The sequence below is a fragment of the Cryptomeria japonica genome, chromosome 9 (genome assembly GCF_030272615.1).
Source record: "Cryptomeria japonica chromosome 9, Sugi_1.0, whole genome shotgun sequence".
NCBI classification, from domain to species: domain Eukaryota; kingdom Viridiplantae; phylum Streptophyta; class Pinopsida; order Cupressales; family Cupressaceae; genus Cryptomeria; species Cryptomeria japonica.
The window spans coordinates 262790978-262815118 of NC_081413.1; the positions used below are offsets into that span (position 1 = coordinate 262790978).

Sequence of the window (24141 nt, forward strand, 5' to 3'; positions counted from 1 at the left end):
TTTATTTTTCAAAGTTATTAACAATAGGCAGAGGATTCAAAGCCCATACTTGCTTGTTAGAAAAGTAATAATTTAAATATTTAGATATCCTATGTATATAAAAACTATATTTAATTATTGATTGTTAGTTTGACATGTAACGCTTTGACAAATTTAAGGAATTTTTGTCAACACACTCATGCCATTACAATCTACCCAGTTTTGTCGTTGTAGTTATCCTATGTATATTAATACTATATTTAATTGCTAATTCTTAGTTTGACATGTAATGCTTTCACAAATTTAAGGGATTTTTGTCAACACACTCATACCATTACAATCTACCTAGTGTTGGCATTGTAGTTACCCCTCATCTTAAATACATCTATCTAAAAGACATTCAAAACCCTATATATATAACGTTAATTATTCTATTTTCTCCCCTTCTTGAGGCCAATGATAAAGTGGATAGGCAGAAAACAAGATATCATTCCTCGGATGGTTTGGCTCAGCTAAAGGTAAGTCTCCTATGGTTCCTCATTCAAAGGTGACTAATGAAGAAATTGGCATAGCGAAGGCCACAGTTATAGCACAAATAGATTTTGGGATTCTCAGATTGAGCAAGACGCTGATTTCAAAAGAAATGAAAAACATTTTAGCTTCTAACCATTTTGTAGACATCTACAAAAGTAGCTAATGCATTTTCATCTTGTCATGCCATCACTTTCTCACCAATTCTTGTTAAGCTAATTTTCCTCTAATAATTAAATAAATTTTAATTATTTCATTAGCCTTTTCTATCCATAATTAATCAAATATTTTTATTTACTTAATTTTATCATTTTTATCCCAATTATTTAATTAATTATCTTCATAATTAAATAATTTTCAAAAAAAATATTCAATTAGTTCACTTCCCTATCAAAAGTAAATATATTCAAATAATTTATTTGATTTTCCCAGCTTAAATAAATAAAATTCATATTTTATTTATTTTCTCTATGCATTTTACAACTTACCTTATCCTTACACATCATCAATCCGTGTGAGTTATAGGTCTCGCCCTCTCTCAAATTCTCTCAAGCATTGATCTTGCCATTTAAACTCCACCATTGATCAAACGTAATGTGGGGCATATAAATAACACCTTCACACTCACTTTCCTCCTAGCACTTTTGAGTACCTACACTATAGTCAAATTATCAAGCATTCTCAATCAAGAGCTAGCAACTATCAAGCATTTATCAAGCATCTGTCCTTCTTCATCATATCATTGTGCAATTATGGTTATGTTATTTTGAAGAGCAACCCACATATCAGAGCATTCAAGTGAATCTCCAGTAACAATGGAATCAATTAAGGTCTTTGTGATGGTATTTTGGTTTATCATTTGATTTATGGATAGATCTTATGCCTCATTTCGTGATTGTGTTGATTGTGAATTCAGATCTTGCATTGCATTCGTTTCCTTATTGTGATTCACATTTTCATACATTCACATTTTTAACCCCCATATCAAAGCATTCAAACAAATCTCAAGTAACCATGGAGTCTCCTAATGTCTTTGTGTTGGTATTATGGTTTATCATTTGATTTATGCAGAGATCTTAGGCTTCATTTCATAATTTTGTGGATTGTGAGTTCAGATCTTGCATTGCAATTGTTTCCTTATTGTGATTCACAACTTTATACATTCACAAATTTCACAAATAGAATCCAAGATGACTAAGGCAAACTAGGGACTCAATAAAGTTAGGAAGGAAGAGTAAAGCTGAATGACTGCAAATGGAAGTTTTGAATTAGAATACTATTGGGGAAGGTTCACAGTGACTAAAGAAGGAAGTTGCTTTCAACACACTTTTATAAAAATTTGGCTCTTGGTTGAATTTTCTGTCCAATGAGGGCAATAATGCCTTTTTGGACTTAGTGATAGTGAGTCAAATGTTTTTAACTAGTATGTATTTCAGATTTTTTGGACATGGGAGAGGGCCCCAATAGATCCTTTCATTAACAAATCAATGAAAGAATTATTAATTATTCTATTATATTAAATAAATTAATATTATCATCTATAACTAAATATTCTTAATTATTCTATTTTATTAAATTAATTAATATTATCATCTATAACTAAATATTATATCTAAACCATATATTTTATAGCATATTATATTTTCATTATAACTTTAAAATAGAATATAATGTAAAAGATATAATTTGAATATTTAAATATCATTTATATATAAATACTATATTCAAATACTAATTGTTATTTCAACATGTTAATAGCTGTCAAAATAAAGTTAAGAAATTTTTTTAACAAACTCACACCATTACAATCTAAAATCTTGCTCACTCTAAATTGGCAATTACTTTTCACAACAAAAGTATATATATAAAAATTGCATAATTTCAAGAGCAGTTCTAATTATAAATGCAATTGTAACTTAAGTAGAACTAAAATAACTTTTTTTCCTATCATTAATAGGCTAATCAAGAATCAAATTAAGCATCTAGCCACAACCTGGAAACCCCTTCCAGAGTGTTTCCTGAAATTGAATTTTGATGATATGGCAAGGAGGAATCCCGATTTGGTTGGTGTAAAAGTTTTGGTTTAGTCTCTCTCTAGGCAATTTTTATTTTCAAGGAGACAATTTCTTTTGGGGAAAGCAAAGTTGAGGTAGAGGCAGTGCTGAAGGGTCTTCAGATGGTGGCCTTGTTGGGCTGTATGAAGTTGATTGTAGAAGGTGATTCACAAATGATAATTTCAAGCTTGTTTAAAAGGGCCACAAAGGATTGGAAGCTATATAGCATTCTGCCGGAAACCTATCTCTTCTATAAAAATTATCAAGAAACTGTTTTTGTATAATACTATACAGAATGTAATAAGGTTGTAATTAAACTAAGAAGGGAGCTTTCACATGGACCAATGCAGCACAATGAGATTTTGACAAGCTCAAGGAGGTGATGAGTACATGTCCTGTGTTAGTCATTCATGATTTCTTTCTTCTCTTTGTGTTGGAATGTGATGCATCCAGAGAAGGGACTGGAGCTGCTATAATGCAAAATAAATATCCAATAACAATTGAGAGCTGCAAACTCAAATAGGTAAAAAGAAGGTTCTCAATCTACAACGAAGAGATGTTCGCCAGCATGCATGCATTGGCCAAGTTTTGCCAATATTAAGTGGGTGGTGAATTGTGCTTCAAATAAACCATAATAGCTTGAAGTACTTCATCAACCACAAGGACTTTAATGAACAACAACAAAAGTGGGTGAGTAAACTTTCGGCATATGACTTTGATATTGAATATGTCAAAGAACGGAGTAGCAAATGCCTTGTCAAGAAAACCCACTCTACGTTCTTTGACTGACAATTCAGCTGACTGGAAATCTCATATCTTAGTAGAAAACTCTAAGAATGCCTTTGCCATTAACATCCTAGAAGGCAAGTTGTGAAATGGTTATATTGGGTAGCAAATGAGGTCATACTCTACAAAGATAGAGTTTATCTTGTCCCTGAGTTGAGGTTTGAAGATAAAATTTTGAGGGCAGACCATGATACCTCCTTGGTAGGATACCTGAAGTATTTCAAGACATGCAAACAGATCAATGAAAGGTTTTCATGGAAAGGAAATTAAACATTACATCCTTACGCACATCAGAGAATGCATGGGTTTTCAGAAAAATAAGACTAACCAATCTTTTCCAATGGATCTATTGCAGTCTCTACCTATTCCAAAGCAGTTATGGAAGAGCAACTCAGTGGATTTCATCATAAAACTTCCAGAAGTGCATGGTAAGGATTGTATTTTTGTCTTGACAGACTTACCAAGTATGCTCATTTCTTCACTACCTCTTTTGAATATAAGGCACCTCATGTAATTGAATTGTTCTTCAAATAAATATTTAGACTCCATGGTTTGCCTCAAACGATGGTAAGTGATAGAGATGGTAGGTTCCTTAGTCTTTTCTAATGGGCACTCTTTGAGTCGACAAGAACTAAACTTACTCGCAATACTAGTTATAACCCTCAAATTGATGGGCAGATAGAAATTGTGAACAGAAGGATTGAAAGTTACTTGAGACACTATGCAATAGGGCAGCATAAGGCATGGATCAAATGGCTCTATACACGAGAGCACCACTACAACACCACACATTACATGTCCATAGAAATTAATCCCTTCGTGGCACTATATAGACGAAGTTTTTAACCATTACTGATTTAGTCATTTTTTACAACAATGATTCCAAGAGCCAAAGACTTGGTTAAGAAAAGCTAAGTTAGTTTGAAAACTCTCAAGGAAAACCTCCATCATGCTGAGAATCAACAAGAAATTTATGCAAATCAGCATCATACAAAGCAAACATTTGAGGGTTGGGGGCCTAGCTCAATTGGCGAGAGCTTCCTGTGGTAAAGCACAAGGTCACGAGGTCTAGCCTCCCCCAGCCCACATGATACCAGAGGATGTCTCGTGCCAATGTCACTGGTCACATTAAAAAGTTTACCAAGTGCACTGCAATTTATGGGGTACTATCTGATTCCTACAATCTAAAAATAAAAATAAAAAAGCAAACTTTTGAGGCTAGAGATTTGGTTTTCTTAAGATCGTAACTTTACAAGCAATCCTCTCTTAAAAATGAATCTATCACTTTTTGGAAAAATTATTAAATTTTATTGGCAAATCTTTCCTATTTTTGAAAAAAAAAATTAATTTTGTTGGTAATTTTTTTACATCACTAAAAAATTGTGGAAAATCTTAGCAAATCTTGGCAAATAATAGGAAAATGTAATAAATACCAATGGTGAATCCTTCCCTTTTAAAGAAATTGAACTCTTATAGAAAAGTAGGGACTTGAAGGTGGAAATGATTGATGCCTTTAAGGGGTAGACACTAATATTTAGTTGCCACCAGAGAAACGAATATCGCCTGGACTCGGCGAGTCCGAGTGCGAGTCACCCTCGCCGAGTCCTGGGGACTCGGACTCGGACTCTGCCGAGTCCAGGAGCCAGACTCGCCAGACTCGCCGAGTTTGGCGAGTTTGGCCCAGAGAAACGAATATCGCCTAGACTCGCCTGGACTCGGCGAGTCCGAGTGCGAGTCACCCTCGCCGAGTCCTGGGGACTCGGACTCGGACTCTGCCGAGTCCAGGAGCCAGACTCACCAGACTCGCCGAGTTTGGCGAGTTTGGCCCAAACTCGCCAAACTCGGCGAGTCCCGTGCCTGGGACTCGGCTGGCGGCGAAGTCAATGAAAAGTTAAAAAAAAAACAATTTTAAATGGTTTTTTTGACTTGTTTTTTTTGTGTTATTTTTGTTTTATACCTAAAAGTGACTTTCATTTCATTCATTTGCAAAAATAGGAGGAGTAAAGTGAGATAAAAAGAATAACAAGGGTGCATTGAAGAAAAACCAGCAAGGAAGATTTCTTCAATTTCTTCAATTTTCTTCAAGAGTTCTAAGAGGTAACATTGTTTTTTTGAGATTTTTTTGTTTCTTATATGCAAAAATTCATTTTTCTATTCTTTTTTTTTTTGAAAGTTTTACATTTTATTCCAAAATCTTTTCTATGTTACTATGTAGGCCCAGGGTTTGTAATTTTATTTTTTTTAAAGTAGGGTTTGACAAACCCTACAATTTAAAAAAAAAAAAATTGCAAACCCTACTTTAGCTTTTTTGAAAAAAATGTTCAATGAGAATGAAATTATGAATGCACAACACAGAATGAATGTCTTAATTTATTTTTGCATTTGTAATGTTTTATTGCAGCAACCTTCACATTCTTATTTGCCTCAAGTTTCACAAAACAATCATACAATGTCCTCTTCTAGACCTCCCATTAGAAAGGACCCTGCTTGGAAATATCATGAGGATTTTCCAGGGCAAAGAAAAGGGCAAACAAAGTGTATATTTTGCAAAACAATATTCCATGGAGGCATATATAGATTGAAATACCATATTGCTGGTGTGCGTGGGCATGATGCCGACCCATGCACAAAAGCAGTCACTGAGGCCGTACGTGATTGCTATGTAATGGTTGAAGAAATTGAAAGGAAAAGGAAAGAAAAAGAGGATCTCACAGTCATTGGGAGACATGCACCTTTAGGAACAGGGACACAATTAGGTTGTGTTGGAGGGCCTTCTTCCTTACCTTCATATCGTCCCACTCATTTTGCTACTACTCATGCTTCCGGTTCTGCTTCTATAAGTGCCAGTGCCAGTGCCTCTGCCCCTTCTCATGTTCCTAGCACTGGCAGTGGTAGTGGGAGTGTTAGCATTGGACCTAGGATTCGTAAATCTAGGTTGGATACCTTTTTTGCACCTCGCACTACTCCTGGGTCCCAACAGTCACTTGAGAGCATGGGTTGGAACAAGGAGGTCCATGATGCTGCTAAAATGGCAGTTGGCAGATTTTGGATCTATGGCAGTATTCCATTCTTCACAGCCAGGTAAATGTTTTATGTTTGATTGTTTTAATTTTTATAATTTGATTGTTCGTATTAATTTTTGTTGTATATAGTTCATTATACATAGTACATACTTATCTCATTAAAATTATTTGTGACAGGTCACCTTATTGGCAAGAAATGGTTGATGCCCTTACCATTTGTGGGGCGGGGTTCAAAGCCCCTTCTGAGGTTGATTTGAGGGGGCCCATTTTGACTGAATTGGTGAATGATGTGAAGAAAGAATTGGGTGATCAACGCCAAATATGGAGCACTAAAGGTTCCACCATCATGACTAATGGTTGGACAACCAGGAGAAATAGAACTCTCCTTAATTTTCTTGTTTCTTCCGCAGGTGATTGATTAATTTTAGTTTCATTTAGGCATTAATTTTTTATTTTTCATTTAATGATTTATTGAATGATCATTGATCTTGCTTTATTTTTTTATTTCAGGGGGCACCGTTTTCATCAAGTCTATTGATGCCTCCGCCCATTGCAAGAATGCCACCTACCTATGTGAGCAGATAGAGGAGGTGATTAATGAGGTGGGTGAAGAGAACGTGGTACAGGTGGTGACTGACAATGCACCAAATTATGTTGCTGCAGGTAAACTTTTGATTACAAACTAATTTTGTTTGCAAATTAATTTCTATTTTGTAACCTCATTAATTACAATGCAACAAATTATGTTGTTGCAGGCAGACTATTGATGGAGAGGTGCCCATCTATAGTTTGGACTCCATGTGCCGCCCATTGCATTGACCTCATGTTAGAGGATATTGGAAAACTTCCATGGGTCAAGACATGTGTAGAAAAGGCAAGAAATGTGTGCAAATTTGTATATAATCATTCATGGGTGTTGGCTCTTATGAGACAATACACAGAGCATAAGGAGTTAGCTCATCCAGGAATCACAAGATTTGCCACAAACTTCATCACATTGCAGTCCATGCTTCGTTGTAAGATGGCCTTGAGACGTATGATTGTTGGTGAGGAGTGGTCTTCCTCATCCTATGCTGCCACCCCAGCAGGGAAAGATATGGCAGACTGCATTTTTGATGAGCGAGGCTTTTGGAGCCCTTGTGATGAGATAGTGAAGGTAATTTTTTTATAAATTCTACAATTTTTATTTAACTTTTTGTTTTATAACTTATTCATCATATTCTCTTATTTGCTCATGTTTTAAATTACACAATATTTTCAATTTTACAGTTTGTTAAGCCCTTGGTGGTTTTGTTGCGAGTTGCGGATGGAGAAAAGCCCGCAATGGGCTACATATATGAGGGCATGGATAGGGTGAAAGAGGGCATCAAATCTATCTATGCAGGAGATGAGAGCAAGTATGGTCCCATTTGGCAGATCATTGATAAGAGATGGCATCATCAGCTTCATAGGCCCATCCATGCAGCAGCCTATTATTTGAATCCGGCATTCCATTTTAGCCCTACTTTCAGGGCTGATGCGGAGGTCCTTGATGGGCTATACTCAGTCATGGAGAAGATGGCACCTGTTGGTTGTACTCAGACAGATCTTATGCGAGAGCTACAGCTGTTCTCAAATGCACAAGGGGAGACCTTTTCTCGTCCTATCGCCAAAGAAAGTAGGACAACTATGATGCCAGGTAAAAATAAATTGTAAGGCTTAATTTTAGTTTTATTGTATATTGTTAAATGAGTTTATGAGAGACTGATTTTATTTATTTTTCTCATTTCAAACTCAGATAATTGGTGGAGCTTTTTTGGCCCAACGACACCAAATCTTCAGAAGTTGGCCATTCGCATCTTGAGCCAACCATGCAGTGCATCTGGTTGTGAGCGCAATTGGAGTATGTTTGAGCACATACACTCCAAGAGGCACAATAGATTATCCGTGGAGAAGATGAATGATCTTATCTTTGTTCACTACAACCTCCGCCTGAGAATGAGAAAGAATGCATTAGCTGACATCTCTCCTATCATTCTAGATGAGGTTGATCCTGAGGCAGAGTGGGCCATTGAGACAGATCCTGTGGCTGTCTTTAGTGATGATGACACTGATTGGATCGACCAGGTAGATATAGAGGCTGAGGCTGTAGCCATGGCAGAGGAGGAGCAGAGAGCACGAGCAGAGAGAGGAGATTCAAAGGCAGATGGTGATAGTGACACAGATGGTGACAGTGACACAGATGTTCCTGATGTTGGTGAGCATGGCGTGGTGTCACGAGGAGCGGCTATGGCTGCCCAATCATCTATGACCTACCTTAGACGCCTTCGTAGGGGGCCGGGGCCTTCATCGGAGCCGACGTCGGGGCCGGAGGGTGCAGACTCCTCTGCGCCATAGGCTTGTAGATGTATTTACCTTTGTTATTTGTATGGAACATTTGATGATGATCATATGATGACATGGATTTTTTATTCCATGAGTTTTGTAATATTGTATACATTTGACAATATTTATATATCTATGTTTGTTATTTCCTTCAGCTACAATTTGCGTTTATGCTTATGTGATAGATCATAGATGTATACTTGTGTATGTATTATGTAATGAAATGAGCCAAGTTTGATGATGTTATTGTGTCTTATTCAATAAAGGGTGCATGAAACAAGTTTTAAATCTTAAAAAATCTCTAAATTTTTTGAGTTTTTCACTTTCCCGAGTCTGGAGCCGAGTCTGGAGCCGAGTCCCGAGTCCGAGTCCGATTTGGCCTTGCCGAGTCCGAGCTGAGTCCGAGTCCCGTTTCTTTGGTTGCCACTATTTATTTAAAATAGAATCTAACAACCCTCGTATTCTGCAAGGTGAAACATACCTACAATTTGTAATGCTCATTGGGCCCGAAATTGTTTTTAGACCATCGATCTCAACGGAAATCAACAATCCAAAAGCAATTTTGGGTCCCATGAGCATTACATATCATGTGTACACTTTACCTCACATAATACAATGAGGGTTGTTAGATTATATTTTATATAAATGGTGGCAACTAAAGATTGGCATTATGGCTCTAAAGTAACTAATAATTATGATATATTATTAGTGAATTAATTTAGATTTCTAAAACTTATAAAACTTAGGTGAACCTTAGAATTCAAAAGAGATTTTTGTGGTTTGGTGTTGAGAATAAAAAGAGAATTCCTTTGATCGCTTGGAATGAGGTGTGCAAGCCTAAGAAATTAGGAGGCCTTGGGTTGCAGGAGATAAGAACTTTTCATGAGGTGTTGTTGGCGAAGCAAGTGTAAAGAATTTTCTCTAATAGAATGGAATGGAATTCGATTTTGCATAGTAAATACTTGTGTCAAGTTACCTCTTTCAAGGATTTCATTTCTTCTAATTGTTTACCTTGAGGATCCTATATCTGGAACAGTATCATCAAGGTTAGAAGTCTTGCTGCTAAAGGTGCTGAATGGAAGTTGGGTAATGGTTCTAGCATCTATTTTTAGGAGGATTCTTGGATTGGAAATGAGCCTCTTAGTCTTAACACTTCATTCAATCCCTTCAGAGAAGATTGCATTAGAAGATTTGGCAATAAGGTTACGGATTATCGAAGGAAAGGTTGTTAATCTGGTTCAGATCAATTCAGAGTTACGCCCTCTTCAAATTCTTCTGAACTCGGTCTATTTGGACCAATCGGAGGACATGATGGTGTGGAAAGCTGATTATACTGGTTTGTATTCAGTTTCCTCTGCCTTTGATCTTCTTTCTCAAAATCATAATGCCTCATGCCTTGTTTGGGCCAAGGCCTGGAATAAAAACCTTACCCCAAAAGTTAATATCTTCACCTGGATTCTCCTCCAAAACAAGATCCTAACCACTTACAACTTATGCAAAAGGGGTTTTTTTTCTTCCCAGCATCTGTCTTCTCTATATGGCCAATGTTGAATCCGTTTCCCATCTTTTTATCGAGTGCCCCTTTGCTCAATAAATCTGGGGAAGAATGCTTCAACTCTAGGATCTTTGTTGGGTTTTTCCATCTTCTATGCCAGAATTGTTCCTTCAATGGAGAGCTCCTAGTCAAAATCAAGTAATCAAAAAACTTTGTTTGTATACCCTTCCTCATCTAGTTTGGGGTGTATGGAAAGAAAGGAACAACAGGATATTTAGAGACTCTGCCTTATCAGTTGAGATTGTATTCCATAAAATTTCAACTGTCTTGACAGTTTCCAGGTGAGAAATGAGATTCAAAGTTGCACTGACTACGATCACAAAATTGCAAATGCTTGGCAAATTCAGTTGGATATTGCGAGAGTTTTCAAGCCTATCAAAAAACCCTGTGACGGTACTTGTTGGCATGTGCCTCCTTCGAGTTGGGTTAAAATTAACTTTGATGGGGTGGCGAAGGGAGACTCGGGTCTAGCTGGGTGTGGGGGAGTGATTAGGGATTGTAATGGCATTTGTATTTCGACAATGGCGCTCCCCTTGGGTAGCCAAACAAACCACATTGTTGAAGCCATTGGAGTCTATCGGGCTCTCTTGATTGCTAAACAGATAAATTGTTCAAAGGTGTGGATAGAAGAGGACTCCAAAAACATTATTCAGAGTCTCAAAAAGAAACTAATCCCTCATGGAACATTGCTGGCTAGATTGGTTTATCCCATAAAATTATTGACTCTTTTGAAAATTGTCACATTTCCCACATATTTAGGGAAAGTAACAAAGTTGCGGATTATTTCGCCAACTTTGGAGTTCAAGTTTATGATAAAAGAATATGGCAAAAAGGGGACCAATTGGGTGATGAAGTGAGGGGATTAAGGTTGGATAGCCTAACTAGCAGAGAACTTAACTTGCCATGATTAATTTCGCCATGAGTGTATGTCGAGGTTGTTGTGCAAGGAACACGTCACGGGCTCCTTGCATTAATTTCCATTCTAGAGGTTTCTCCTCGCACATTTTCTAGGTGCAATTGGGGTTATTTTGTGTTCACCTTCAATTTGGGGCCATTTCTTGTTCGAAGAACTCCAGCGCTTCTGTCAAATACAAAATATTCCCTCTTCCTGTGCACATTGGTTATCACAATATGGGTGGGGATTTGAAACGAATGGAGCCGATGGACTGCATTGAGTTGAAAAATAACAAAACCATATGGTGTATTCTGGAGGAGGGAGATTTTACCGCTTATATTGAAAAATTGCATGGCATCAAAGCCAAGGTGATGAGAGGGTTTGTCAAAAATTATGACAGTCACCCTTTTCGGAAGGGAAAGTGATGTTAATGAAGACCTTATTGCAGAGGTTACTGGTCTTTCAATTGATGAGGTGAAGTTTTATAAAGATCAAAAAAAATTTGATAAGGCAGTCAAGCTTAAAGAGGAGAAGGAGAAGAAAGATTTGGTGAGAGATGGGACCACAAGCTACAACACAGCAAAGATAAAGACTATCTGGGGTGATGTCCTGAAAGTGCTCATGGAGTACATTACCCTTGATGGGCAGTACACAAGAGCTTTTGCCTACCACTTTGCGCTCCTTAATCACTTTCGGCATAAAGTTAGAATCTCTTTCCCCTTCTTCCTTGCATCCTCGTTGAATGCCAGCATTGTAGAACATAAGAAGGATCCTGTTAAAAACCCTGTCTAGCATGAAGGTTTAATCCTTCTAATTTTTGAACAAGCTAAGTCTCTACCGTTTGTGTCCTCCTCAGTCTTTGAGGGATGACTACCATACTGACACTGATGATGATGACTTCTCTCCTAGAGCGTCCCCTCCTAAGACCAAGGGTAAAGCCCTTGTTGTTAAAAGCCCTTAATCTAATAAGCCTTGTAGCTCCAGCTTCCCTCCCTCTATTCGGAATCTTCACCTGGGCTCTAAGACTGCTGGTGTTTTGGTTGACTATCCTTTGGGTCAGGGCAAGCATCCCTCTCCTTTGGCTTCCATTGATTCTCAACCAAACCTTAACACTAAAAGGCGACCTTCTCCGAATACCCTTGACCCCTCATCGCCTCTGCTCAGTGCTGAGAAAGAGTTTGTATCTGATGTCCTACCCTTAGCCAAAGATGGGGTGGTGGATACTTTCAAAATTTTCAAATGGATCTTCAATGAGATCAAAGATATCCAACATAAACAGAGAGCAAATAGCACTAACTTGGAGGTAATGAAAGAAAAAGTTAAGGATATGGTTAATGTGCATGTATCTGATGAGAACAGTCCTTGGTCTGAGAAAGAGAAGGCCTCTATTATCAATTGCCTAAAGACAACTATGGAGGCCTTTGATGATTTCAAAAAAAACTATGAAGCTAGGATGGCAACCCAGGAAGAACAGATTGGGAAAATAAAGGATTCCATCAAAAAAGTTGTTAAAACTAGTCATGGTGTGATTGGTGCCACAGTCGAGAGCTTTAAGAATATGATTAGCAGTCTTGAAGAACAGTTTCAGCTGAAAGACATTGTGGATGTGGATACCAGTGATGATCAGGATATCTCCTCGGGCTCCAGCAAAAGAACGAAAGGCGCTTTGAAGAGAAAGGTAGTGGGACCTCCTCCTAAATTTCAGAAGCTAAAGAAGATCACCAACACAATGATTGAGATTGAAAAGGAAATGACATAGTCAATGAAGCTGTTGGACTAGTATAGTCAATGAAGTTGTTGGACTAGTGCTGGTGTTTTGTTGCCTCTTCGCTGAGTTTGTTGCTGTTGGAGTTTTTGTTCTCTGGTTTTCTCTGTTGTGTTCAGGCTTCTGTTGTTTTTCTATATTTTTTTGTTTGCCCCCTATCTGTTATGAAGCTTTATGTATATCTTATCGGGCAGTTTGGTCTTTTGTGGTCTGTTTTTGGCTTAATGCCTTGTTAAGTCTGGACTACTCTATGCTATGTTGTTAAAAGGTTTCAAGTCCCTTCAAAACCTGTTTTTACCTTAATCAAAAACTTAGGAAAACTTGATCTAATCATGTACCAAATATTGTGACAATTTTTTTAGTTAAAAAGTTCAATAAATAAAAAACTGGTGATTTAGATAAGACAAATGAAATTTTGCAAAAATGTGGCGATTCAGGTTGCCTTATAACTTACTTATTAGCCAAATTTTGATTACCAAATTTCAACTATTAGCCAATTGGTGACTATTTGCCACTAAAAAAATTACTAATCCTCTCTTAAAAGGAATGGAGTAGAAGAGCTTAAGCCTCATTTCTATGGACCATCTAGGATTAATCAAAGGATTGGTGATGTTGCCTATAAGTTAAAGCTAATAGTAGAATCCACAATGCGTGTCATATATCATGCCTTAAGGAGCAGCTTGGACAACATATTACCCCATCAATTTAACTTACCTCCCTCAAATGATGAAGGGAAGTTGGTATCGATTTCTAAAAAGACCATATACATCAAGGGACAAACATTAAGAAACAAAAGCATAAAGGAGTATTTGGTCCATTGGAGGGATCTGTCGATAGAGAATGCCTCTTGGAAGGGAGAGCAGATTTTCAAGAGCCCAAATTTGCAATTGCTTGTGGACAAGCAAATTTGGGAAGGATCGTTATGTCCCCTTTTCAAGCTTAGTCACAAAAATACCTTAGTCTACTATTTAATTTCCCATGGACTAATGGGATGGTGCATGGGAAACAATCTAATTATTTTACTTAAGTTGTCCAAAAATTAACTTAATGATATATTCATAAAAAGGCAAGCTATGTTATTATTAAAAAATGTTATTTTAAAAAGAGAAGCAAAAAGTGTTGCTAGGAATGGGTTCCAAAAGTAATGTTAATTAAAGGACTTTCTAGACATTTTTTATTCATAAAATTGTTGGAAAAAGGAGAAAAAAAAGGAAAAATATTATATTTCCTCAAAAGCATACATAAAGAAGAGTTGAACTTTGAAGAGGGTTATCAATCTCATATTATCTAGCCCCAATCTCTTGAGATTGAACATTGTTCATCTTTCCTGCCTTAGGGCAAAAATCCTTTAGCAAAGAATGGATTCAAGGATGAAAACCCTCCTATTCATACGAGTAATTCATTCAGCGATTACCATGAGCTAAACAACCACAGAATGTTTTCCAGTTCAGTTATTTCAGTTGTGTGGGATTTTCAAAACATATTACAGTTTGGTTTGATTTCCTAAAATTTGTGTGGTTTCTAAATTTTGGTTGTGAGAAGTTTTCAGCATCAGAATAAGATGATTTCTTAATATTCATTTTATTAAAACCTAAGTGTAAATCTTTTAATATCATGTTGGGCCATTTCCTTGGTTGACCGTACCCTTTCTTATCCCCAATCTTACCTCCTATTGCTGATTATAATCATTAATGTTGCTAATTAATATTGAATGGTTCATCTTACTTTACTTTGGCCAGCTGTATCCATTTCAGGAGACTGAAATTCAAATTGTGAGATGATATTAATATAATTGGAAGTGAAAATTGTCGCCACGACTTTTCGTGAATATATTTCATTTCTAGTATTCTATTGTTAATCTGTGAAATTCACTAGCTAATTTAATATTAAGTTTGTAATTTGTTCTGGAAGGCTTGCTAATGGAACTTACTCCAGTTATTTTCAGTATTCAGTGTGTAAATAATATGGAAGGCTTGCCGCCAAAACAAGCATTTCATTGCTTCCAAATTTTGTAACAGTTAAAATATTAAGTTTTACAACTTGCCACCAATAAGCATTTCATTATAATATCATTCTAATCTTTTCACCATATGCTCTCATCTTGCCCAGATTGATATCTTGGTGAACAAAAGGTGCTAAGGTTTCATGCTTGTTCATTGTGAAAGTGAAAAAAAAAAAAAAAAAAATTGAGCTCGGGACATTACACTCTATTAGAGAAGTGAAACAAACTATGGCATCAAAAAAATATATATTTGTGCTAAAGCTACATTTGACAGAGCTTTAGCAGCACTGATTCATAATTGCTGCCACTTGCAATTTTTAAATCTAGGTTGTGTTGGTGTCTGTTTTATCATCTACCAAACATTAGGATGGGATACCCGAAGGTATTCTATCCTATCCTGAAAAATCACTACTGATTCCAAGGTCTATATATGCGAACAAGCGACTTTAGTGGAATAGCTTCTTGGGTAGTGTATGCTGAAATTTTCAAGGGGGACTTACGTTTGACAAGTATTCTTTTGAACTGCTGGACTTAGATGGATTTAGCAATTTAGGCTCTTCTTTTTTTGGGGGGGGGGGTTTCTGGGATTTAGACTTTCAAAAGAAAGGGAAAAAGAGATAGGGTTCAGGAAGGCTAATCTAATCCTACGAATTCTGGAGACGGTATCAACTGGATGCTTTCGAGGAACCAAACCTTGCTTCGCCACACTAGGGACAACTACACAAGGCCGGTGCAATCTTCAATGGGTTGTGCTTATGATCGAGATGTTGGGATGCACAGGGGATGGGCTCAGACTAACTTTGCACGGTAGAATGGAAATCATCCATTTACCAAAAGTATGAGCGGAAATACATCATCAATTGATACTTATCAAATCCTTCATTCAAATTAACAACAATGAAAGCAAATCTAAGTTATTTCTAACTAAGTGTTGAGGCAATTGAAACCATGCAAATCATTCAAATAATAGAGATTGCAAAGCAACGCACATGCAATATATTATTTCTAACTAAGTGTTGAGGCAATTGAAACCATGCAAATCATTCAAATAGTAGAGATTACAAAGCAACGCACATGCAATATATTATCTCGAAATGACCTTAAGCAACAATACATCAAAAACCTCACCCTTTTCAAATGAGGGGAGGCAACCTTATATAGTTTCTCAAAAATAAATGAATGGCCGAGATCAAACAGTGATCAAGGGCCAAGATTGAAAGTCCTAAACCCTAATTAGGGTTTCCCGAAATACTATCAGTTCAAGCAAATGAAAGAGTGAGAAGTGGCGCAGCTGCTAATTTTACTGAGGTGAGTGGCCACTTTCCTCTTTCAGAGATTCAACGTATCTGGACACCACGAGCTTGACCTCCTCCATGGTGACACTTGGCAAGCTGCCAATTTGGAAGTCGACGAGATCCACATCGTCGGCGCACGTAGCAAGGATGCCTTCCCACTCCACTGCCTGGGTGAGGAGGTTGTCATCAATGGAGAGGAAGTTTGCAATCTTAGAAAGATCGCCTTTGTCAATCATCCCTGAATCTCGAAAGAAGCTTGTCTGAATCCTGGCTCTCAGGTTCTCTGCTTGTAAATGCTTCTCCCTTAGGCTTTCCTTCTGCCAGATCTCTGATGCCACCCGGAATACCTTGCCCAGGATCTCTCTAACCCTTGCCTTTGTCTCAAAACACTTGGTCTCGGATTTCTTCAGGACTTCAATCCGAGTGACCAGAGCATAGTACCACGTGTCGAAGTCGTACCTGTCTCTTGTTTGTATGATGCCTGCATCCACTAAGCTCTTCTTTGACATGCCTCGGATAACCTTTAGGTGAGGGAGTATCTCATTCTAAATTTCATCCACTTCTTCCCAATTGGATGATAGATCCTGGATACGATCAATCAACAAAGAAGTTGCCTCATGCACTGATACTAAGTTTTCTACTAGGGTGTCAGCACGTATCACGGCATCTGAAATCCACTCCTTTTCTTGAGTGTACGATCCCTTCATCTCATCATAGTCCTTCATTGATCCCTATTGAAGAGGCTGTGGTGGAGTAGCTGGGACTTCATGGTTGAGCGGGCTGGTAAGATGGAGAACATACTTCCTCCACTACTGGTTCTCTTCTTCCACTTTCTTTCTCTTTTCTTTCTCATGAGCCAACCTTGTCTTTAAAACATTACAGGAGTCGTCAAAATATTGGACCTCCTGGTCCTGGGTAGGCTTACCCATCTCTATGGTGGTGATCTTGTAGTCATCTACGGTGACATTGTCCCTAGTCTTCCCTTCTTTGGGCACTGCTATCTGGACTGTCCTGAATCCGGCACTGTCTCTCTGAATCAGGGAGAACTTCCTGGCTGGTTTGGGCGGTTTAGCTGCGGCGGGCTCATTCACCTTCTCCAAGAATGTTGCGGTAGCCTCCTCGGTTGAGTGGACCTCCTTGGGAACCTTGGCCTTTATTCTTGCTCTCAGCCAATCTGGAATGGTTGATTGTTCTAGAGTATTCCGATCAAACTCATCGTCTGCTTCTCCTGGGTTCGCTAGTATGCCATCCAAGAAAATTATAGGGGCTTCACCCTGCCCTCTGTCTGGAGTTCGGAAGACCTTCTCCACCACCTCCTCAGCTGGCTGAGAAAGCACTCTTACTTCATCATCACTCACATAGATGTTCATCTCTTGTTCCCCAATCGTACTCTGATCAAGGGCAATGGAAGCAGCACTTAGGATGGAGTGACTTTCGCTGGATTCTCTTCTTTCAACTACAGCCCTTTTCCCTATGCACTTTGTGGAGCTTCCACCCAACTCCTTTCTCTTTCGAGATCCAACGCTTTTCGGATTCTGAGCATCACCGGCGGAGGTACTTGGGTGGACGAACAGAGTATCATCCACTCCCATTAATTCATAAGTTAGAACCATACCTTTGGCCTTCAACTGTTTTCTCTTTTCAGATGCCCACCACCTTGAGTATTCAACCACTGACCTAATGAGGTCTGCTAGATCTGATTTTTCTCCCTTTGTCCAATCTATCAAGACTAAAGGTTCATTCTTCATTTTCTCAAAACCCGATTGCTGAAGTTCTAGGCTTTCTTCCACCTGATCGGTAACTTTGAACACTTCCATTGCTCTCACCATACTTAAAGGAATTCTAGACCAGAACCTCTTCCGGATCTCGAAACTATCAGCTGCATTAGCCCAGTAGTCTTCTAGATCCAGTCTGTGCTCAAACGTTGTCCCTTCGATCTTCTTTATCCTCTGGAATGGATCGAAATCTTTTCTTGCCTTGTATTGGTAAAAGGGATACCAGGCCAGTTCTTTCTCAGCGGTAGCTGTAGCTTGTGATGATGGACATGTTTCCAGCCCATTACCAATTGTAAGTGAGGATGTCCCTGCCTTCTTCTGCTTATCCCTTTGAATCACTATATACTCCTCCAATTGTCTCACAACCTCGAGCAACACCACTCGGTTGGTAGGGTAAGCTGGAAGCTTGTATGGAGGACCAGAGAATCCCTGAATTCGGAGGTAAGTGAACTTTGGATATTGGATGTACCAACACCTGAACCGGTCGATGAAGTCCATAGACTCTTGAGAGAGCCTCTGGTGCAGGCCCCCTTGAAGGGTCCGAGTAAAGTGCATTAGGAAGGCATCATTCACCCTTTTGAAATGGAACTTCTCCTCCATATAGAGCTGGGGATAGCAATCATATACCAGAAATTGGTTCTCCTTGTTCCCAACTTCTCCTCTACAAGTGAGACCTCTGTACTTGTAGGTCCTAGCCAAAGAATAGAACAAGTAAGAACTCATGAAGAAAGTCCTATTTGCCTCCAGATTCCTTAGCTGGCTGTCTAAACTGTCTTTGATCATATGGGCCCAGTCTATCATTTTTACTCCATTGATTATTTCATTAATGAAATAATACATCCAGGGTTCGAATGGAGCTCCCTGAGGATTTCCTATTATTCTATTGAGTAAGACAATCATGTCCCCAATGTCCTCCTTGAAGTATGCTCGCACTAGGCTTTTTCTCTGGAGTTTAGAGGCGCCCTTCCTCAGCTTGTCTAGCCAGGAATGATTAACTATGGCATCATATTCTTCCAGGTGATCATGATACAGACTGTCAGCTTCATCCTTGGTCATATATATTGTGTTGTGGTACTCAGGGATCCTGAAGGCCTCTCTGATGGCCTCATCGCTGACATTCGCCAACACTCTTCCATCAAGTGCAACAATATCCTTACTGATGGGGTTGTAGTGTTTTGGCACATTCAACTACTGGTTCATTGCATTGTATGGTGGGGAGGAAGCCAGCAACATGCACGATACCACTCTTCATCATTTTCCGCGCAATGGTGGTAGGCACAAGGTTGTCCAGACCAAACATTCGCTTCTTAAACTCCCTCAGATTGATGTGTTCGAGGTTGGTGTCGCTGATGTTCTTCCACTTGGAAGTCATCCTTGACTCTGGAGGAGCATCTTTATCTACCTGGAACTTCATGGTGCTCAAGACCTGCAGATGAATGATAAAAACTTTAAGTTAGAAAAAATTCTGCAGAATTTCGAAAAAAATAACGGGGCCGCGAAATGGCTAAGTGTTGGAAAATTTTCATTTTTTCACTCTCATTACTTAGCCACAAAAGTTGAACTTTCACCTCCAGACCCTCAGCCTTGAAGCTAGTTGAAGTCACCATCAAGTGTTAAAACTTTCAAAAAATTTCATACTTAGCCAAAAAAATTGAATTTTCACCTCCAGACCCTCAGCCTTGAAGCTAGTTGAAGTCACCATCAAGTGTTTAAAACTTTCGAAAATTTTCATACTTAGCCAAAAAACGCCTTGAGGTCGGTTGAAGTTACCATCAAGTGTTAAAACTTTCGAAAGTTTTTCATACTTAGGCAAAAAAATTGAATTTTCACCTCCAGACCCTCAGCCTTGAAGCTGGTTGAAGTCACCATCAAGTGTTTAAAATTTTCAAAAACTTTCATACTTAGCCAAAAAAATTGAATTTTCTTTCTCCAAAATTTTTTTGAATAAAATCATTTATTAAATTCCGAAAAATATTCAGAAAATTCACAATTTTAGTTTTACCTCCGACTTGGATAGGAATAAGGCTAGAGTTTTCTCCAAAATATTGAGAAAATTCAAAAAAGATGCCTTTCTCCAGAAATCTGTAAGCCTTTTGCCAAAAAAAAATATTATCCCACTTCCAACAATATCTAGAATCTCCTCCAGATGATCTTCAAACTGACATACTTTACTAAGCTCTCCTTAGTAATTTTGAACTTCTTGATGTAATAATGAATTTGATAATGAAGTATTTGTAGACAAGTTCTAAGAAAAAAAACCCCTAAAATCATCCAACTCATACTTGTAATTCTAAAAAAAACTTTCCATTTTGATTTAAGTTTGAAGATATTCATTAATCCTCCAATATTCCCTTTCAAAAAAACTTTCCATTTTGAATTAATATCTTAATAAATTTTTAATATTCCCTCAATATTCTCAAAAAAAAACTTTCCATTTTGGATTTATTTTGAGGATTTTTTTTTTTATTTAGATATTTCCTCTTTTTGGATTTAATTTGAAATCTCTATGGATTTTGTTGACTTTGTTTGACCTTCCATGTGTAGGTTGATTTTTCGAATTTTATCTCCATCTTTTTCAAATTTTGGCAAACTTTAAACACATCTCCAGGGTATGGCGAACTTTGGCTAGAACTCCTTCATGGCCTCTATCAACGTGAAAATTTGACTAAGGCATTGGGGCGAACTTTGATGTTGACTCCTCCATGGCCTCCTTTACCTTGGCGGACTTTGTAGTAGGCACCTTCAAGGTCTCCATCATCCTAGCGGACTTTGGCTATGACACCCATGGACCCTCCTAGCCTATGGCGGACTTTGGAGGTTGCTCCCAACACTTGGCAAGCTTGGGCGGACTTTGTTGTTAGCTCCTTCCTTGAGCGGACTTTGGAGACACCTCCTAGCCTATGGCGGACCTTGACCTTAACACCCATGTGACCTCTATAGACTTGGGCGGACTTCAACCCTTGCTCCTCCATGGTCTCCATCAAGGTAGGGTGGACTTTGGCCTTAGCGCCTTCATGGTCTCCTTCCTCCTTGGGCGGACTTTGGCCTTAGCGCCTTCATGGTCTCCTTCCTCCTTGGGCGGACTTCAACCTTAGCCCCTTCATGGTCTCCTTCTTCCTTGGGCGGACTTCAAGCTACACTCCTCTTGCGTGACTTAGCATCTTGGGCGGACTTCTAGCAAGGTTTCCACATGACTATGGCGGACTTTGGTGTCTTCTCCATCTTGGGCGGACTTCTAGTGCTTCTCCTCGGGCGGACTTTGATCACTCCTCCTCCTTAGCCTCCCAACCTTGGGCGGACTTTGGAGAGTGCTCCTTCGTGGCCCCTTCAAACTTGGGCGGACTTTAGATTGGCCTCTTCATGGTTGGGCGGACTTTGTTGTTACCTCCTTCATGGCCCCTCCTATGCCTTGGGCGGACTTCAAGCCTTGCGCCCATGTGACCTCCTTTGATCTTGGGCGGACTTTAACCCTTGCTCCTCCATGGTCTCCTTAGGTGGAGCGGACTTTGGAGTGGGCACCCATGTGACCTCCCAACTCATGGCAGACTTTAGGCAAGGCGCCCACATGACCTCCATTGGCATGGTGGACTTTAACCTCAGCACCCACATGACCTCCCTTGGCATGGCGGACTTTGAGCTTGGCACCTTCATGGCCTCTTCAACCTTCGTGATGGGGTTTGAACCTGCAGAAACACTTCAAAACCCTTGTTAGCCAAACTTAGAAGAATTTTCAAAGAAATTTCAAAATTTCACAGTTTAATTTAATTTAACCGGATTAACTTGAAATTTGAAATCCGTGCTTAGGTGGATCATCTGAAAAAGCAAAAAAGCCTAAAATCTAGGGATTTCAGCTTTTTAGGTCAAAACTTGGAATTTTCGAGTTCCAGTCGAGGCCGGTCAGTATTACAAGTGTAAACCCTAGGTTTGCATCCTAGAAAAAGCAAAAAGCTTAAAATCTAGGGATTCAGCTTTTTTAGGTCAAAACTTGGAATTTTCGAGATCTGGTCGAAGCTGGTTGATGGTGCAAGTGTAAACCCTAGGTTTGCATCCCGAAAAAGCAAAAAGCAGACATCCCTAAAAATAGGAAAAACTTTCTAAAAATAGCCATACCAAGGATCGGGCTAAAAATGTCAAAAACAAAACTTCGTAAAAAATAGGAAAAAGCAAAAAAGCAAACTTTCTAAAAATAGAAAGTTGTCCAAATTCGTCCAAATCAATTGCGATCTTCATCCTTTGGCCTCTCTAAGCACTTTGGTGGTGTTCACATTTTGGAATCACATAACTTGCAAAAACTAACTTTCAATTGTCGGGGCCTGAAATGCTCTGAACTGGACAAGGCTTGGTGAAACTGCAGCAAAAGGTCACAGGATACTAACAAAATCCTAGAAAGCAGGAAAAGAGAGGGTCCCCATTTGCAATGGGGCGATGTGTGAAAAAGGTCACAACAGGTTGGTGTGAGACATCTGCAGAGGTTAGCAACTCCTGTAGAAAAATAATTCTCATTCGAAAAACGTATAAATGAACATAAAATGAAGTTAACTACATTTACGAAGCTCAAAGATAATACTTTGATGTTCTCCAAGCATACATTCAGCACAATAGTCATAAATCAACCAAACTCAACTCCCAAAACAACATAAGGCAATGTGGAATTTAATTCAGGCATTTTGTCAAACAATTAGCCTGAATTTGGACAATTAAGATTTTACCACAAATAAATTCATGTTGTGAATTCAAGGATGGATCCTTCAATAAAATTAGAAACCCACATCTAATCTATTCTCAATCTCCCTTAGAAGCATTCCAAACTCTAGATCATGTTTTTGCTATCCATTCTACAATACATTCCAAAGAGAGGTCCTAAAACCACATGCAATGCAGATGACATAAAACATTCAATTTAGGATGGGTTTTTCCTCCTTCAAAAGTATACAAGTGGACTTAAAATGAAGCAAACTACACTTACCAAGATCAAAGATGATACTTGAATGTTCTCCAAGCAACAATTATAAAAACGTCAGAAATCAGCCAACTCCCCAAAGAAAATAGTCAATGTGGAATTTTGTTCAAGCATTTTATCTAAGTCAAACAGTTCACCTGAAACCAGACAATTAAAATCTTACCACAAATAAATTGTTGTAGTAAATTCAAAGATGAGTTCTTCAATAAAATGAAAAACCCAAATCAAATTTATCTCTATTTTTTCCCTTAGAAAATTCCCGAACTCCAGATCCTTCATGTTTTTGCAATACACTCAGCAAAACAGTTCCTAAGAAGCATTTAAAAAAGAATCAATGGGGCCCTTGACCTCTATCACAGCAGCCCACATTCAAAGATTGCAAGTGGCAGCAATTACAAGTCAGCACCACTAAAGCTCTGTGAAATGTAGCTCTACTGCAGCCACAGCAATTTTTTTGATGCCTCAGTTTGTTGGACTTCTCTGATAGAAAGATGTGAGAAGAGATACATCTGTCAGTTGTGTGTTGTTCAAGAGGTATATAGCATTGAAATCATGGAAGTTCTTTGCAGCCATTTCTACTGCTTGATCATTGAGTTGGATTTCAGTCTGGCATAAATTAAGGGACTGCAAATGGGTGGATTAGAAACAGATGACAGGGCCAAGTTGCTCATTATATGATATGCTGAATTATTAAATCCAACAAGATTCTTTTTTTATACAGATTGCTAGTTTGCCTTGATACTTGTACAACAAAAACCCAGGGTAATAGAAAAGTAATTATGAACTCCAGCTGATGAAATGCACAAGGTCTTCGAAAGATTGGCCACATCTACCAAACTCAGATTCACACATTCAAATTGAACCCTCCACTGTTCTACAACTCCATTTTCCCAAGTACAACTTGTATTCATTTCCTTGTGTCCTTTCGGTCACCCTTGAATCAATCGCGGCCTCAATTTCATTTTGTTCAGTTTCCAATCTGCTATAGCTGAATGGATCAGCCCTTCCCTCACATGGCTGTCCCTCGTGAAATGGATAAGGGTGGAAATGTTGAAGATTGGGAAGATGTTGACCCCATCAGACAATTCAATCCCATATGCATTAACTGAGAACTTTGTGTAGGACTTTGCAAAGTCCAATTTTCTTCCACTTCAGCT

At 38.5% G+C, this 24141-nt stretch overlaps 2 protein-coding genes across 2 annotated transcripts in view; one reads left to right on the forward strand and one right to left on the reverse strand.

The window, feature by feature from the left end:
* The window catches only part of LOC131061908 (F-box/kelch-repeat protein OR23), a 76010-nt gene that overhangs the window by 40282 nt on the left and 11587 nt on the right, over nucleotides 1–24141 (reverse strand). The window lies entirely within an intron of this gene.
* Nucleotides 6792–8882, forward strand: LOC131858075 (uncharacterized). The gene is made up of 4 exons (XM_059211022.1): nucleotides 6792–7036; nucleotides 7129–7529; nucleotides 7643–8051; nucleotides 8151–8882. The coding sequence occupies exons 2-4, from the start codon at nucleotides 7140–7142 to the stop codon at nucleotides 8747–8749; spliced, it is 1398 nt and encodes a 465-aa protein (XP_059067005.1). The 5' UTR covers nucleotides 6792–7036; nucleotides 7129–7139; the 3' UTR covers nucleotides 8750–8882.